Source organism: Trachypithecus francoisi, unplaced genomic scaffold (genome assembly GCF_009764315.1).
Source record: "Trachypithecus francoisi isolate TF-2019V2 unplaced genomic scaffold, Tfra_2.0 Lachesis_group6, whole genome shotgun sequence".
In the NCBI taxonomy this organism is placed as follows: domain Eukaryota; kingdom Metazoa; phylum Chordata; class Mammalia; order Primates; family Cercopithecidae; genus Trachypithecus; species Trachypithecus francoisi.
Genome location: NW_022681471.1, coordinates 116,869,949 through 116,884,357, shown reverse-complemented (window position 1 = coordinate 116,884,357; position 14,409 = coordinate 116,869,949). Strand labels below are relative to the sequence as shown.

The 14,409-nt window shown below is 41.3% G+C and overlaps 1 protein-coding gene across 3 annotated transcripts in view; it reads right to left on the bottom strand.

Moving 5' to 3' along the window:
• SCML2 (Scm polycomb group protein like 2) overlaps positions 1-14,409 on the bottom strand; it is a 107,640-nt gene that overhangs the window by 88,420 nt on the left and 4,811 nt on the right. For all 3 annotated transcript variants that reach the window (XM_033201534.1, XM_033201535.1, XM_033201533.1), the window contains exon 2: positions 609-654. In XM_033201534.1, coding sequence (XP_033057425.1) covers positions 609-630 — 22 coding nt within the window. In that variant the 5' untranslated portion in view covers positions 631-654. The remainder of the gene's footprint in view (positions 1-608; positions 655-14,409) is intronic.

Sequence of the window (14,409 nt, the reverse complement as noted above, 5' to 3'; positions counted from 1 at the left end):
CTCCTCCTCCACCAAAAAGCCAAACTTGAATCTGTACAAAAAAAGTACAAATTATATTTACTAAATAGTTCTACAGAAAGATTTTTCTAGTAGAAAACAAAGTAAAACTGTAAAGGCATGCTTAGCTTCTAGAGAAGCATTTAGTACTCAGCATTCAGCCAGAGGAAAAGTCATGAGAGATACAGCACTTGAAGGAGAAACAGGATGTAGGAAGGCCGATGTGTAAAGAATGTATTATAGGAAGGAAGATACAACACAAAGTTGACTGCAAATGAGTGTGGCATATTCATGGAATAGTGAGCAGACTTCTCATAGAGCAAAACAGAATAAAACATTTTTTAATCACTCTTTGGAGTCTAATCTTGGCTTTGTCACAAACTGTTGTATGACCTTAACCTCCCTAAGTTTCAGTTTCTCATTTATATAACTAGCAAGGAAAGACAGTGACCTTTAATAGCTATTCAGTTCTAAAATTCAAATTCTAAGCACCTAGCGTCTCCTATAAATTATTTTTTTAAAGGCTTTATTTCAAAAGTTCAGTATACCAGAAGATATTCATTCCAAATGAGTAACTAAAAACATTATTACCTTTAGCAAGTAAATCTTACCTTCATTCACTGTTTGTCCCATGGTATCCGTATTTGGTGTTGTTTCCTACAAGGAGAAAAACCAATTAATGCCTCCTTTTAGCATAATACATTTCTGAAGGGTAAAGAGCATTAGAAGTCAGTTATAAGGCCAGATCAATTTAATCTGCTCCCTTGAAGAAAAATGCTAAGATTTGTATATGCCTAGTTGCCTGGGAATGGAGGAAGAAGGAATTGAGGGATGACTGCTAATGGGCATGAGTATGGTATGAAGTTTCTTTGTGGGGTAATGAAAGTGTCCCAGAATTAGATAGTGGTGAAGGTTGTATACCTTGTTGTGAAAATACTAGAAATCATGAATTATATACCTTAAAAGGGTGAGTTTTATGGTATGTAAATTATGACTCAATTTTTAAAATTAATTGAGTAAAAAAGAACAGTTGGTAGGTTAGCAAAGTTAGGATTCAAACTGAGGCCTATCCCAGGAAGCCCACTTCTGCTACATCATGTTGCCAAGAGGTACAAGAATTATGACTATGTTGGGAAAATCTGTAAGAACTGCAAGAGTCAAGTCTAACAAGAATTATTTGTTAGAAGCCTTGTGTATTTTGAGCTGTAATTCATTAATTCAAAGTTTTCCTGCATGTCTTCAATATGCCAGGCATTCTGCAGCAAAGATAAATAACAGACTGTCCTTGGCCTTCAAGATCTCAGTCTAGTCAGAAATAAGCATATGAACAAAACACAACGTAAGTGCTATAAAAAAAATGTACATGGATAAACCTAATATAGCAAAAGGCTATCTATCCCACCATTACTCCATGTGCCTGTAATAAGAACATGATGATGTGTATAACTGAAGGTAATCTGGCACTTAAAGGAAACCTATGAAGAACACATTCATAGGCTGGGTGCAGCAGCTCATGCCTGTAATCCTAGCATTTTGGGAGGCCAAGGCGGGTGGATTTCTTGAGCCAGAAGTTTAAGATCAGCCTAGGCAAAATGGCAAAACCCTGTCTCCACAAAAAGTAAAAAGACAAATTAGTTGAGCATGGTGGCACATGCCTGTAGTCCCAGCTACTTGGGAGGCTGAGGTGGGAGGATCACCTGAGCCTGGGGAGGTCAAGGCTGCAGTGAGGCAAGATTGCACCACTGCACCCCAGCCTGGGCATAAGAGTGAGACCCTGTCTCAAAAAAAAAAAAAAAAAGGTGATGGCGCACGCCGGAACTCTCAGCTGCTCGGGAGGCTGAGGTACGAGAATCACTTGAGCCTGGGAGGTAGAAGTTGCACTGAGCTGAGATTGCGCCACTGCTCTCCATCCTGGGAGACAGAGCAAGACTGCCTCTTTAAAAAATAATAATAAATAATGAAGCCAGCTAGAGAGCCTTCTGTACCTCTGATTCAACAGACCTACACCCAAGCATCACTTTCCCAAAAGCTGCTTCTTCTGCATCTTTCTCTTACACTACCTAGGCCTTCGGGCTGCTGGCAGGAGTGCCACAGTGAGAGGCACTGGCAGGGAATGTGGAAAGGAGCGCTGGTCCCCAGCCCCAGGCCAAAAGCCTTGGTTTGCCCACTAGGACTGTTTTAAGAAAATGGCAAACAAACCAGACATGGGCGAAATTGCCAGCTTCAATAAGGCCAAGCTGAAGAAACAGAGATGCAGGAGAACACCCTGCTGACCAAAGAGGCCATTGAACAGAAGCAGAGTGAAATTTCCTAAGCACCTAGAGGATTCCCTACCCCTGTCATCTTCAAGATCCCAGTAGTGATGTGGAGGAAGAATCACTGCAAGATGGACACAAGCCACAAGCTGTGCTGTGAACCTGGGCACTCCACGCTGATGCCACCAGCCTGAGGGTCCCTATGGGTCCAATCAGACTGCCAAATTCTCTGGTTTGCCCCAGGATATTATAGAAAATTATTTGCACGAAATTAGCCAGGCGTGGTAGCAGGCGCCTGTAGTCCAGCTACTCAGGAGGCTGAGGCAGGAGAATGGCGTGAACCCGGGAGGCAGAGCTTGCAGTGAGCCAAGATAGCGACACTGCACTACAGAGCAAGACTCCATCTCAAAAAAAATAAATAAATAAAAAGAAAACAAAACAAAACAAAATTATTTGCATGAATAATGAAAACACAGATCATGGCAAAAAACAAAATAAAATAAAAATGTACTAGTTAGTTGGGAAAACTTTAGTAATTCCCTCTGGGCTTCCTAGTAGATAAAAGCAAAAAGGAAAACACTTGGGTTATATACAAAAAATTCAGAAAAAAGACAAACATTTCCGTAGGACCGAATACTAGGAAAAATCTGCAAAGATTCTGATGTAAAAGAATATTGACGGCCAGGTGCAGTGGCTCGTGCCTGTAATCCCAGCACTTTGGGAGGCTGAGGGGGGCGGATCATGAGGTCAGGAGATTGAGATCATCCTGGCTAACACGGTGAAACCCCATCTCTACTAAAATACAAAATTAGCCGGCGAGGTGGCGGCGCCTGTGGTTCCAGCTACTCGGGAGGCTGAGGCAGGAGAATGGAGTAAACCCGGAGGCGGAGCTTGCAGTGAGCCGAGATCGCACCACTGCACTCCAGCCTGGGCAACAGAGCGAGACTCCGTCTCAAAAAAAAAAAAAAGAAAAAAGAATACTGACTAATTTAATAGAAACTATCTTTAACTATAACTTGAGAAAAAATAAAAGGTTCTATTGTCCCTCTTAAAATGCATTACACTGTAATTCACCTGTCTTTCAGTCACAAGGATAGACCTTATAGATGTTAAAGAAAGAGAAGATTACTATAATCTATCGGTAAAGGCTGGATAGCATCAATGGATTCTTAGTTGAATCCTCAGAGTGTCTCAAATAGAAATATATGGTGGCAATAGAGGCAGACAACACAGCTCTTTCTGGGAAAAATTAGAAGCCTGACATTCTTTTAGAAATGAAGACACACCGGCCGGGCGTGGTGGCTCAAGCCTGCAATCCCAGCACTTTGGGAGGCCGAGACGGGCGGATCACGAGGTCAGGAGATCGAGACCATCCTGGCTAACACGGTGAAACCCGGTTTCTACTAAAAAAAAATACAAAAAACTAGCCGGGCGAGGTGGCGGCGCCTGTAGTCCCAGCTACTCCAGAGGCTGAGGCAGGAGAATGGCGTAAACCTGGGAGGCGGAGCTTGCAGTGAGCTGAGATCCGGCCACTGCACTCCAGTCCAGGCAACAGAGCGAGACAACGTCTCAAAAAAAAAAAAAAGAAAAAAAAAAGAAATGAAGACACACCTCATTTCCACAGTGGTAGTCTGCAAGGAAAACTGCAAAAAAGCTTATCTTTGCTTTCAATATACTTTGAACCTGCTTCGGCATTATAAGAAAGGTTCAAAAAAGACCCTCAAATAACTTTCCTCGATACATGGGAGAAAAATTTTTGGTTTTAAAAAAAGTTAAAAGCTTCAGGCTTTTGTTTTTGTTTTTGGCAACATAAAGAGTAGAAGTTGTTTCACTTAATGCATATTAGGAGCAATTCCACTGTGTGAAAAAACATTCAAATATAAGGAAGCCTTAAAAAAAAAACATGCACACGTATGTTTATTGCGGCACTATTCACAATAGCAAAGACTTGGAATCAACCCAAATGTCCATCAGTGACAGACTGATTAAGAAAATGTGGCACATATACATCATGGAATACTATGCAGCCATAAAAAAGGATGAGTTTGCGTCCTTTGTAGGGACATGGATGCAGCTGGAAACCATCATTCTTAGCAAACTATCACAAGAAGAGAAAACAAACACCACATGTTCTCACTCATAGGTGGGACTGACAATGAGATCACTTGGACTTGGGAAGGGGAACATCACACACTGGGGCCTATCATGGGGAGGGGGGAGGAGGAGGGATTGCACTGGGGATTATACATGATATAAATGATGACTTGATGGGTGCTAACGAGTTGATGGGTGCACACACCAACATGGCATAAGTATACATATGTAACAAACCTGCACATTATGCACATGTACCCTAGAACTTAAAGTATAATAAAAAATAAAAAGAAAAAAAAAAGTTAGGTTATAGTACTTCATAGTGTCTGACATTGAAATTTCATTTACCAAAAGACTACAATTGGGCTGGGCACAGAGGCTCATGCCTGTGATCCCAGCACTTTGGGAGGCCAAGGCGAGCAGATCACTTGAGGTCAGGAGTTCAAGGCCAGCCTGGCCAACACGGTGAAACCTCATCTCTACTAAAACTACAAAAATTAGCCAGGCATGGTGGCAAGCATCTGTAAGCCCAGCTACTCAGGAGACTGAGGCAGGAGAATTGCTTGAACCCAGGAGGTGGAGGTTGTAGTGAGCCGAGATCATGCCACTGCACTCCAGCCTGGGCGACAGAGTAAGATTCCATCTCCCAAAAAAAAAAAAAAAAAGACTACGGTTATACTTAATCTAGCAGTTTTATCTAGAAGCTCTGACAAGTATGGACAATCTGCAATCTTTTACACAACCATTTGTTTTGCAGATTATATCTTGTTACAGAATTAACAGCTGATAAAGATCAACAAATGCTTTGAAAACTCTTGTTTTAAACCATTTTCTCAACACAATTAAACAATGTAAACAGTGATTAATAGTGGAATTATTAAGCCTAAAACCCCCATTACTCTTATCTGATTCTGGAGAAAATTCTACGATCTGTTGAGAAAAACAGTTTTAAAGTACTATTTAGCAAATTAATGTGTCTATAATTCTAAGGTTACAGGGCCTTTCCATTATTTGTTTATTTTCTGAGGTTTTTTGTTTGGAGAGTTTTTTCTTTTTTTTTTTTCTTTTCCCTTTATTTTTTATTTTTTTCTTTGGTGTACCCCACCTTCCTTTTTTTAAAATTTTGTTTTGTTTTTAAGATAAAGTAAGCTACACCTTGAGTCTCTAATTAAAGATCACTGCCTGGAGAGTAGTGATCTTCAGTAAGGATAAACATTTTGGCAAGGACAGGAACTCAACAAATCTGACAACAAGAAATCTCCCAGGTTCCAGGTTCAGTTCAGTCTCACTAGGGAGAAAAAAAGAGAGAGAGAGAGAGATTTCCCACGGCCTGTTTCAACTTTAGGCCATTGGTCAGATGTTATAAAATGAATGCAACTGTAGAATTTCAACCTGAGAGAACATAAGAATCAACAAAATACGGCCAGGCGCAGTGGTTCACGCCTGTTATCAGGCATTTTGGGAGGCCAACGCAGGTGGATCACGAGGTCAGGAGATCGAGACCATCCTGGCCAACATGGCGAAACCCCGCCTCTACTAAAAAATACAAAAATTAGTCAGATGTGGTGGCGGGCGCCTGTAATCCCAGCTACTCCAGAGGTTAAGGCAGGGAGAACTGCTTGAACCCGGGAGGCAGAGGTTGCAGTGAGCAGAGATTGCGCCACTGCACTCCAGCCTGGGCAAAAGAGCGAGACTCTGGCTCAAAAAAAAAAAAAAAAAAAGAAAGAAAAAGAAAAGGAAAAAAAAAAACCTGGGCCAGATCATGATCACACCTGTAATCCCAGCACTATGGGAGGCTGAGGCAAGAGGATTGCTTGAGCTCAGGAGTTCGAGACTAGCCTGAGCACACAGTGAAACCCTGCCTCTTTAAAAAAAAAAAAAAAGAAAAAGAAAGAAAAAATAAAAATAAATAAAATAAAATAAAAACACAAAACCAAACTCTCATTCCCTGTGACTCGTGGGAAACTTAAAAAATAAAAAACTTTTTAAAAGACCAGGTGCAGTGGCTCACGGCTGTAATTCCAGCACTTTGGGAGGCCAAGGCAGGAGGATCACTTGAGCCCATAAGTTCAAGACCAGCCAGGGCACATAGTGAGACCCTGTCTCTAAAAAAAAATAATAAAACAATAAATACATAATAACCAATTCTTGCCATCCAAAATGAGCTCCTCTTCCTCTGCATTTTATTTTAAAAGCATTAAAAACCCTCAATCTTTCCGAATCAGAAGTCATCTCTGACTCCTCTCCTCTTGTGTCTTATCAGTTACCAAGTAATTTTGATTCCTCAAAGTCAGGAAGCTGGTAGTGAAGAAAAATGATTCAAACCGAAGTTTGTCAAATGCCAAAAGACAAGGCTCCAATACACTATACATGCTTTGAAAGGGAGAAATAGGCCGGGCGCGGTGGCTCAAGCCTGTAATCCCAGCACTTTGGGAGGCCAAGACAGGTGGATCACGAGGTCAGGAGATCGAGACCATCCTGGCTAACACAGTGAAACCCCGTCTCTACTAAAAAATACAAAAAAAAAAAACTAGCCAGGCGAGGTGGCGGGCGCCTGTAGTCCCAGCTACTCGGGAGGCTGAGGCAGGAGAATGGTGTGAACCCGGGAGGCGGAGCTTGCAGTGAGCTGAGATCCGGCCACAGCACTCCAGCCTGGGCGAGAGTGAGACTCCATCTCAAAAGAATAAAAAATATATATATTTGAAAGGGAGAAATAAGGAGTGATATAGTTTGGTGTCCCTACCTAAATCTCATATTGAATTGTAGCTCCCATAATTCCCTCATGTTGTGGGAGTGAACCGGTGGGAGATAAATGAATCATGAGGGTGGTTTCTCCCACACTGTTCTCATGGTAGTGAATAAGTCTCAGGAGATCTGATGGTTTTATAAAGAGAAACACCTTTCACCTGGCTCTCATTCTCTCGTCTGCTGCCCTGTAAGACACGCCTTTCACCATGATTGTGAGGCCTCCCCAGCCAGGTGGAACTGTAAGTCCATTAAACCTTTTTCTTATAAATTGCCCAGTTTCAGGTATGTCTTTATCAGTAGTGTGAAAACAGACTAATACAAGGAGATATTGTAATATACCAGATACCCTAGAAAAAATGGATCCATGAGGGCAGGAGAAAACAGAAGTTATGTTCCCAGAGATCCAATGATAATGGTGTTGGCAGTGGTGATAATAATATTTAGATCTGTTACTTACTGAGCTCTTGCTATTAATGAATGCCTGGTACCCTACCCTAAGGCTTTTATATTTTTTTTTCTTACAAAGCTTATTACAAGCCTGCAGAGTAGATACTGTTATTAATGTCCATTAATGTTCATTTGAAAGTTAAGGATAGGCGGGGCGCGGTGGCTCAAGCCTGTAATCCCAGCACTTTGGGAGGCCGAGACGGGCGGATCACGAGGTCAGGAGATGGAGACCATCCTGGCGAACATGGTGAAACCCCGTCTCTACTAAAAAATAAAAAAAATTAGCCGGGCGAGGTGGTGGGCGCCTGTAGTCCCAACTACTCGGGAGGCTGAGGCAGGAGAATGGCATAAACCCGGGAGGCGGAGCCTGCAGTGAGCTGAGATCTGGCCACTGCACTCCAGCCTGGGTGACAGAGCGAGACTCCGTCTCAAAAAAAAAAAAAAAAAGAAAGTTAAGGATACTGAGGCTCAAACCCTGCCCAAGATCACCCAGCTAGATTTGAATCTAGGTTCATGAATACTTAACCATTGTGCTAAAATTGGCTTTGTTGTGTTTAATTGTGTAAGTGCCTTTTCTCCTCTGCTAGACAATAAGCTACTGGGGGCAGTATCACATCTTGTTCTTCTTTATATCCTTCAGAATAATGAGCACAGTGTCTATCACATACTAGGGTCCCCAAAATGTTTGCTGAATGAGTAAACTCTGCTGTGCTATAGGCTGCTTGTATCTAAATCATATAGAACCAGAATATTGTGGGTTTTTTTGAGATGGAGTCTCGCTCTGTCGCCCAGGCTGGAGTGCAGTGGAGTGATCATAGCTCACTGCAATCTCAACCTCCCCGGGCTCAGGTGATCCTCCCACCTCAGCCTCCCTAGTAGCTGGGACTACAGGCACGCACCACCATACCTGGCTAATTTTTGTATTTTTTGTAGTGATGGGGTTTTCCCATGTTGCCCAGGCTGGTCTCAAACTCCTGGGCTCAATGAATCCTCTTGCCTCAGCCTCTCAAAGTGCTGGAATTAGAGGTGTGAGCCACCATGCATGGCCTAAAACAATTTTTTGACAAAATTTTTCTTTTTTTTTTTATTTTGAGACAGGGTCTCACTCTGTTGCCCAGGCTGGAGTGCAGTGGCATAATCAGGGCTCACTGCAGCCTGACCTCCCGGGCTTAAGTGACTGTCCTGCCTCAGCACATGCCCCGCATCCCTCCCCGCCACCCCCGCACACACACACAAAGTAGCTGGGACTACAGGCATGTGCCAACAAGCTCGGCAGCTAATTTTTTTTTTTTTAATTTTAGTAGAGACGATGGCTCACTAAGTTGCCCATACTGGTATCAAACTCCTGAGCTCAAACGATCCTCCTGCCTCGGCCTCCCAAAGTGCTGGGATTACAGGCATGAGCCACGGCGCTCAACTGAGATTTTTCTTTTGGCTGTTATTGGTGTTCTCTGTTCCTTCCTGCAATATCAAATCAGCTGTCTTAATTTAGACACAAGTCTAAGTCAATGGGCCAAGGAGAAAATTCTGTGAGATCTGAGACAATCCCCCACCTCCAATATCTCTCTCTTTCCCAGTAGTTGATTGATCTTTTTTTTTTAACTCTGAATTTTATCTCTTTCTAGGATGTTTGTGGTCTCAAAAAGACAGGCTCCATATAAATGAGTTACCATTATAGAATTCAGTTTATAAATGCCAACTACATAATAGGTATAACTAAAACATGTGCTGTAAACCAATATTCACCAAAAAAAGACACAGTCCCTATTCACAAAATAATCTATTGAAAAAAATGTTTCATCATATCCCCTTGAGTTTATCAACAGTATAAGAAGTTTCAAGGATAAGAGATTCACAAATATGTTTGCTGGTGTTTTAAAGAAAATGTTGGAATAAGTGATGGAGTATTATACGTACACAATTTACCAGAGATTAATTAAATAGCACAGGCAGAAAGGGTGCTTTTCCTTTCTAAATCTATCTTGTAAAGATACTACTTTTAGACTTGAACAAACAAAAACGCCCTCCTTTATTGTGAAGAGGAAGGTCTGAGTTAACTGCATAAAACAACACCTTTATGTTTTTAACTTGAAACAGTTTATTATTTTGTTTCAAGAAGTACTTCACATTTACGCCTAAATGCAAAAAAAAATACTGATTTAATTAAAATACATTGTAGTTGTGTATTTTTCTTTGACCAAGAGAAGCTCTCTCTTTCAACTAAGATTTTGTTTCTGGTAATGGTGATTATCCTAATACAGGATAGAAAAAGTGTATATTCCATTGTATAGTCATACATAATTTTGTTTAATTGAACATGAGTCATCAATTTAAGATTCCACAAGTATCTACTCAATTCACTCAAGTAAATAATCAAATGTCACATTTTCTAACATAGTTATAAAAGTAATCAGAAAAACACTGAACTCTAATATTGTAATTACATTTAAAACTAAAATTCTATCTCTGAATTAAGATTAATCAATATTAAGAAAGAACAAGCCAAGTGCGGTGGCTCACGCCTGTCATCCCAGCACTTTGGGAGGCTGAATTCAGGTGACTCACTTGAGGTCAGGAGTTCGAGACCAGACTGGCCAACAGGGTGAAACCCCATCTCTATTAAAAATACAAAAATTAGCCAGGTGTGGTGGCGGGCACCTGTAATCCCAGCTACTTGGCAGGCTGAGGCGGGAGAATCGCTTGAATCCAGGAGGTGGAGGCTGCAGTGAGCCAAAATTGTGCCACTGCACCCCAGCCTGAGTGACAAGAGCAAAACTCCATCAGAAAGAAAGGGGGGGGGGAGAGGGGGAGAGAGGGGGAGAGAGAGAGAGGGAGAGAGGGAGAGAGAAAAGAAAGAAAGAAAGAAAGAAAGAAAGAAAGAAAGAAAGAAAGAAAGAAAGAAAGAAAGAAAGAAGAAAGAAGAAAGAAAGAGAGAAAGAGAGAAAGAGAGAGGAAGGAAGAGAGGGAGGAAGGGAGGGAGGAAGGGAACGAACGAACATTTTTGGGCCAGGCACAGTGGCTCATGCCTGTAATCCCAGCACTCTGGGAGGACGAGGTGGGCAGATCACTTGAGGTCTGAAGTTCGAGACCAGCCTGGCCAACATGGCAAAACTCCGTCTGTGGTGGTACATGCCTATAATCTCAGCTACCCGGGTGGCTGAGGCATGAAAATTGCTTGAACCTGGGAGGCGGAGGCTGCAGTGAACCAAGATCATGCCACTGCACTCCAGCCTGGGCGACACAGCAAGACTCTGTCTCAAAAAAAAAAAAGAAAAAAAAAGGAACATTTTCATCTCTATATTTCTGAAATCTGTAAAAAAAAAATAAAATCAAAGAACATTTTTGGTAGCAACAACTTATCAAATCAAGCCTTCTAGAGGAAATTAAGGTTTCTAAAGGAGCAATTTTAAATTACGCTTTAGTAAAGTCCACCCCAAACAAATTAGTAATTAATCTTTTTCTGTGTCAAAACAAACCTAAGAAGACTTAACTATTTTCAAAAATTTCTAATTTAAGTTATCCAAAAAAATCATAACCTGTAAGTTAATCACTTGCAATTTTAAAATGATTTCTGTGAAAGCTATGTATTTAGTGAAGAAGTATGTTATGTCAGAAAACAGATAAATGAAAGATAAGTCAAGGGTTGCCAAAATCCCAGTTTATAGTTGTAAATTCCTAAGGTTTTAAAGCACAGCTACAAGCTAACTGCCCAAAGACCTGCTACCCACTGACATATGTGAAGGACTTTAATGGCAGGGCACGTCAGTTTACTACAGGCAGCTCATGGTGCGACATTTTGACAAAAGAACTGGATCTGGTTACAGGCTTTTCCTATTATCACTGCAGTCTAGATTTATGGTTTCTAACATCAGCCCTACAAGAAATAATGGAAATGATGACAACAACAATCCCCACTAGACAACAGACTGCAGAAAAGCATGCAATAAACCACAATCTGAAGAGACCAGAAAACTAAACATCCTTGAAAATACCTCAAACGCAGGCAGGTGTCAGCAAATTACCCATTCAAATATATCTACAACTTCTCAAATTTCAACACACAAAAAAATCTCAAATCAGAGTCTCTAAAGTAATCCAAAACCAAACAATATCTAAATATACTTACTATTGTCTACTATATCTTAATTCTTTTAATGACCAAAGATGTTTCATTTGAACAGATTTATGAAACTCTATCAAGTTAGTTAAAAATTAATACCGACTATACTGCTTTTTAAATAACATTATGGAGAAAAATACTGCAAATAACATTTTTAAAAATATTTCAAAAGAAAAAAGCAACAGTTCATAGCAAAGGGCACATGTTTCCAACTGTATTCAAAGACGAAGAGAACTGAAAAGAAGAAACACGTTTGATTCAGTATTTAAAAATAAATACATAATCAAATCTTAAATCAGCTAAAACTGATAAAAGGTAGGAAAAGTGGCCAAATGTTTTTAAAAAAAAAAAAAAAAAGCACATTGTCAATACACTTAAAAAACTATGTCAAGGCTATAAGGTACATACCAAATGGAGCTGTTTGTCTATAATTCACACTAGTTAATCTTTATGAGAAACAGAGGTTGAGAAAAATCAAATGTGTATTCTAAACACAACCAAAGAGAGCCCCACAAACTCTTCTCTGAGAAATGAAAGAATCTTCAAGGTATGCCCAAGAATTGTAATATTCTGAAGTTTACAACGGTAAACTTCTGAAGTTCTGACGTTTACAACGGTACATTACCACCGAAAGTGGGCACTCTCTTTCCCCTCTTAACAACAATTTGCTTCTATAAACTTAGGAAGGGGCAGAGCTGTAGCCATAACACAGTCACAAATAGTATATAATCAAGTGCTATCTTCAAATATTTCCCAGGTCTTTACTCACACAGAGTCAAGCTTATTCTAAAGGTTTTAACTCTTCAAATAAGGAATTCATGTAATCTAGGTCAAATGATCATGATATTAAGATGAACAGCACCATCACATTCACTGCTACAGGATCCTCAAATATTTCATTTTTCACACAATAAGATATCTCCATTGCTTATGTTAAAACCTCTCCAGGTCGGGCACGGTGGCTCACGCCTGTAACCCCAGCACTTTGGGAGGGCAAGGCAGGTGGATCACTTGAGGTTAGAAGTTCGAGACCAGCCTGGACAACATGGTGAAACCCCGTCCCTACTAAAATTATTTTTTTAAAAATTAGCTGGGCATGGTTGAGCACGCCTGTAATCCCAGCTACTCAGGAGGTTGAGGCAGAAGAATCACTTGAACCTCAGAGGCAGAGGTTGCAGTGAGCCAGGATTGTGCCACTGCACTCCAGCCTGGGCAACAGAGAAAGACTCCGTCTCAAAAATAAATAAATAAATAAATATCAGTATTATTTCTAAGGTTGCCAAGGTATAGACAACATAATGACAAAATAAACAAAATTGCCTTTGTCATGAAAACCAAAGAACACATACACATTTCAAATCTTGACAGTTTCTAAAATTTTTTCAAATTATTTTTAAGAACCACCGTTGGCAGGGCAAGGTGGCTCACACCTGTAATCCCAGAACTTCAGGAAGCCAAGGCAGGAGGATCACTTGAGGCCAGGAATTCAAGACCAGCCTGGCCAACATGGTGAAATCTCATCTCTACTAAAAATAAAAATTACGAAAAATACAAAAATTAGCGGGCGTGGTGATGCACGCCTGTAATCCCAGCTACTCAGGAGGCTGAGGCACGAGAATTGCTTGAACCCAGGAAGCAGAGGTTGCAGTAAGCCGAGATCACACCACCGCACTCAGCCTGGGCAACAGAGAAAGACTCCGTCTCAAAAATAAATAAATAATAAATATCAGTATTATTTCTAAGGTTGCCAAGGTATAGACAACATAATGACAAAATAAACAAAATTGCCTTTGTCATGAAAACCAAAGAACACATACACATTTCAAATCTTGACAGTTTCTAAAATTTTTTCAAATTATTTTTAAGAACCACCGTGGCAGGGCAAGGTGGCTCACACCTGTAATCCCAGAACTTCAGGAAGCCAAGGCAGGAGGATCACTTGAGGCCAGGAATTCAAGACCAGCCTGGCCAACATGGTGAATCTCATCTCTACTAAAAATAAAAATTACGAAAAATACAAAAATTAGCGGGCGTGGTGATGCACGCCTGTAATCCCAGCTATCAGGAGGCTGAGGCACGAGAATTGCTTGAACCCAGGAAGCAGAGGTTGCAGTAAGCCGAGATCACACCACCGCACTCCAGCCTGGGCAACAGAGCAAGACTCTCAAAAAAAAAGGGCCAGATTCGTTGTCTCCTGCCTGTAATCCCAGCACTTGGGGAGGCAGCAAAAGTGGGTGGATCACCTGAGGTCAAGAGTTTGAGACCAGCCTGGCCAACATGGCAAAACCCCAACTCTACTAAAAATACAAAAATTAGCCAGGCTCGGTGGTGCACACCTGTAGTCCAGCTACTTGGGAGGCTTAGGCAAGAGAATCACTTGAACCTGGGAGGCAGAAGTTGCAGTGAGCCGAGATCGTGCCACCGTACTCCAGCCTGGGTGACAAAATGAGACTCCATCTCGGGGAAAAAAAAAAAAATCAGCTGGGCGTGGTAGTACATGTCTATAGTCCCAGCAACTCAGGAGGCTGAGGCAGGAGAATCGCTTGAAGCCAGGAGGCAGAGGTTACAATGAGCCAAGATTGTACCTGCACTCCAGCCTGGGTAACAGAGCAAGACTCTGTATCAAAAAAGAACCACCACAAACTCTTTTTATAAATGGTAACCAAAGCCTAACGTACTTAAGATTAAGAGTCTAGTGGCCGGGCGCAGCGGCTCAAGCCTGTAATCCCAGCACTTTGGGAGGCCGAG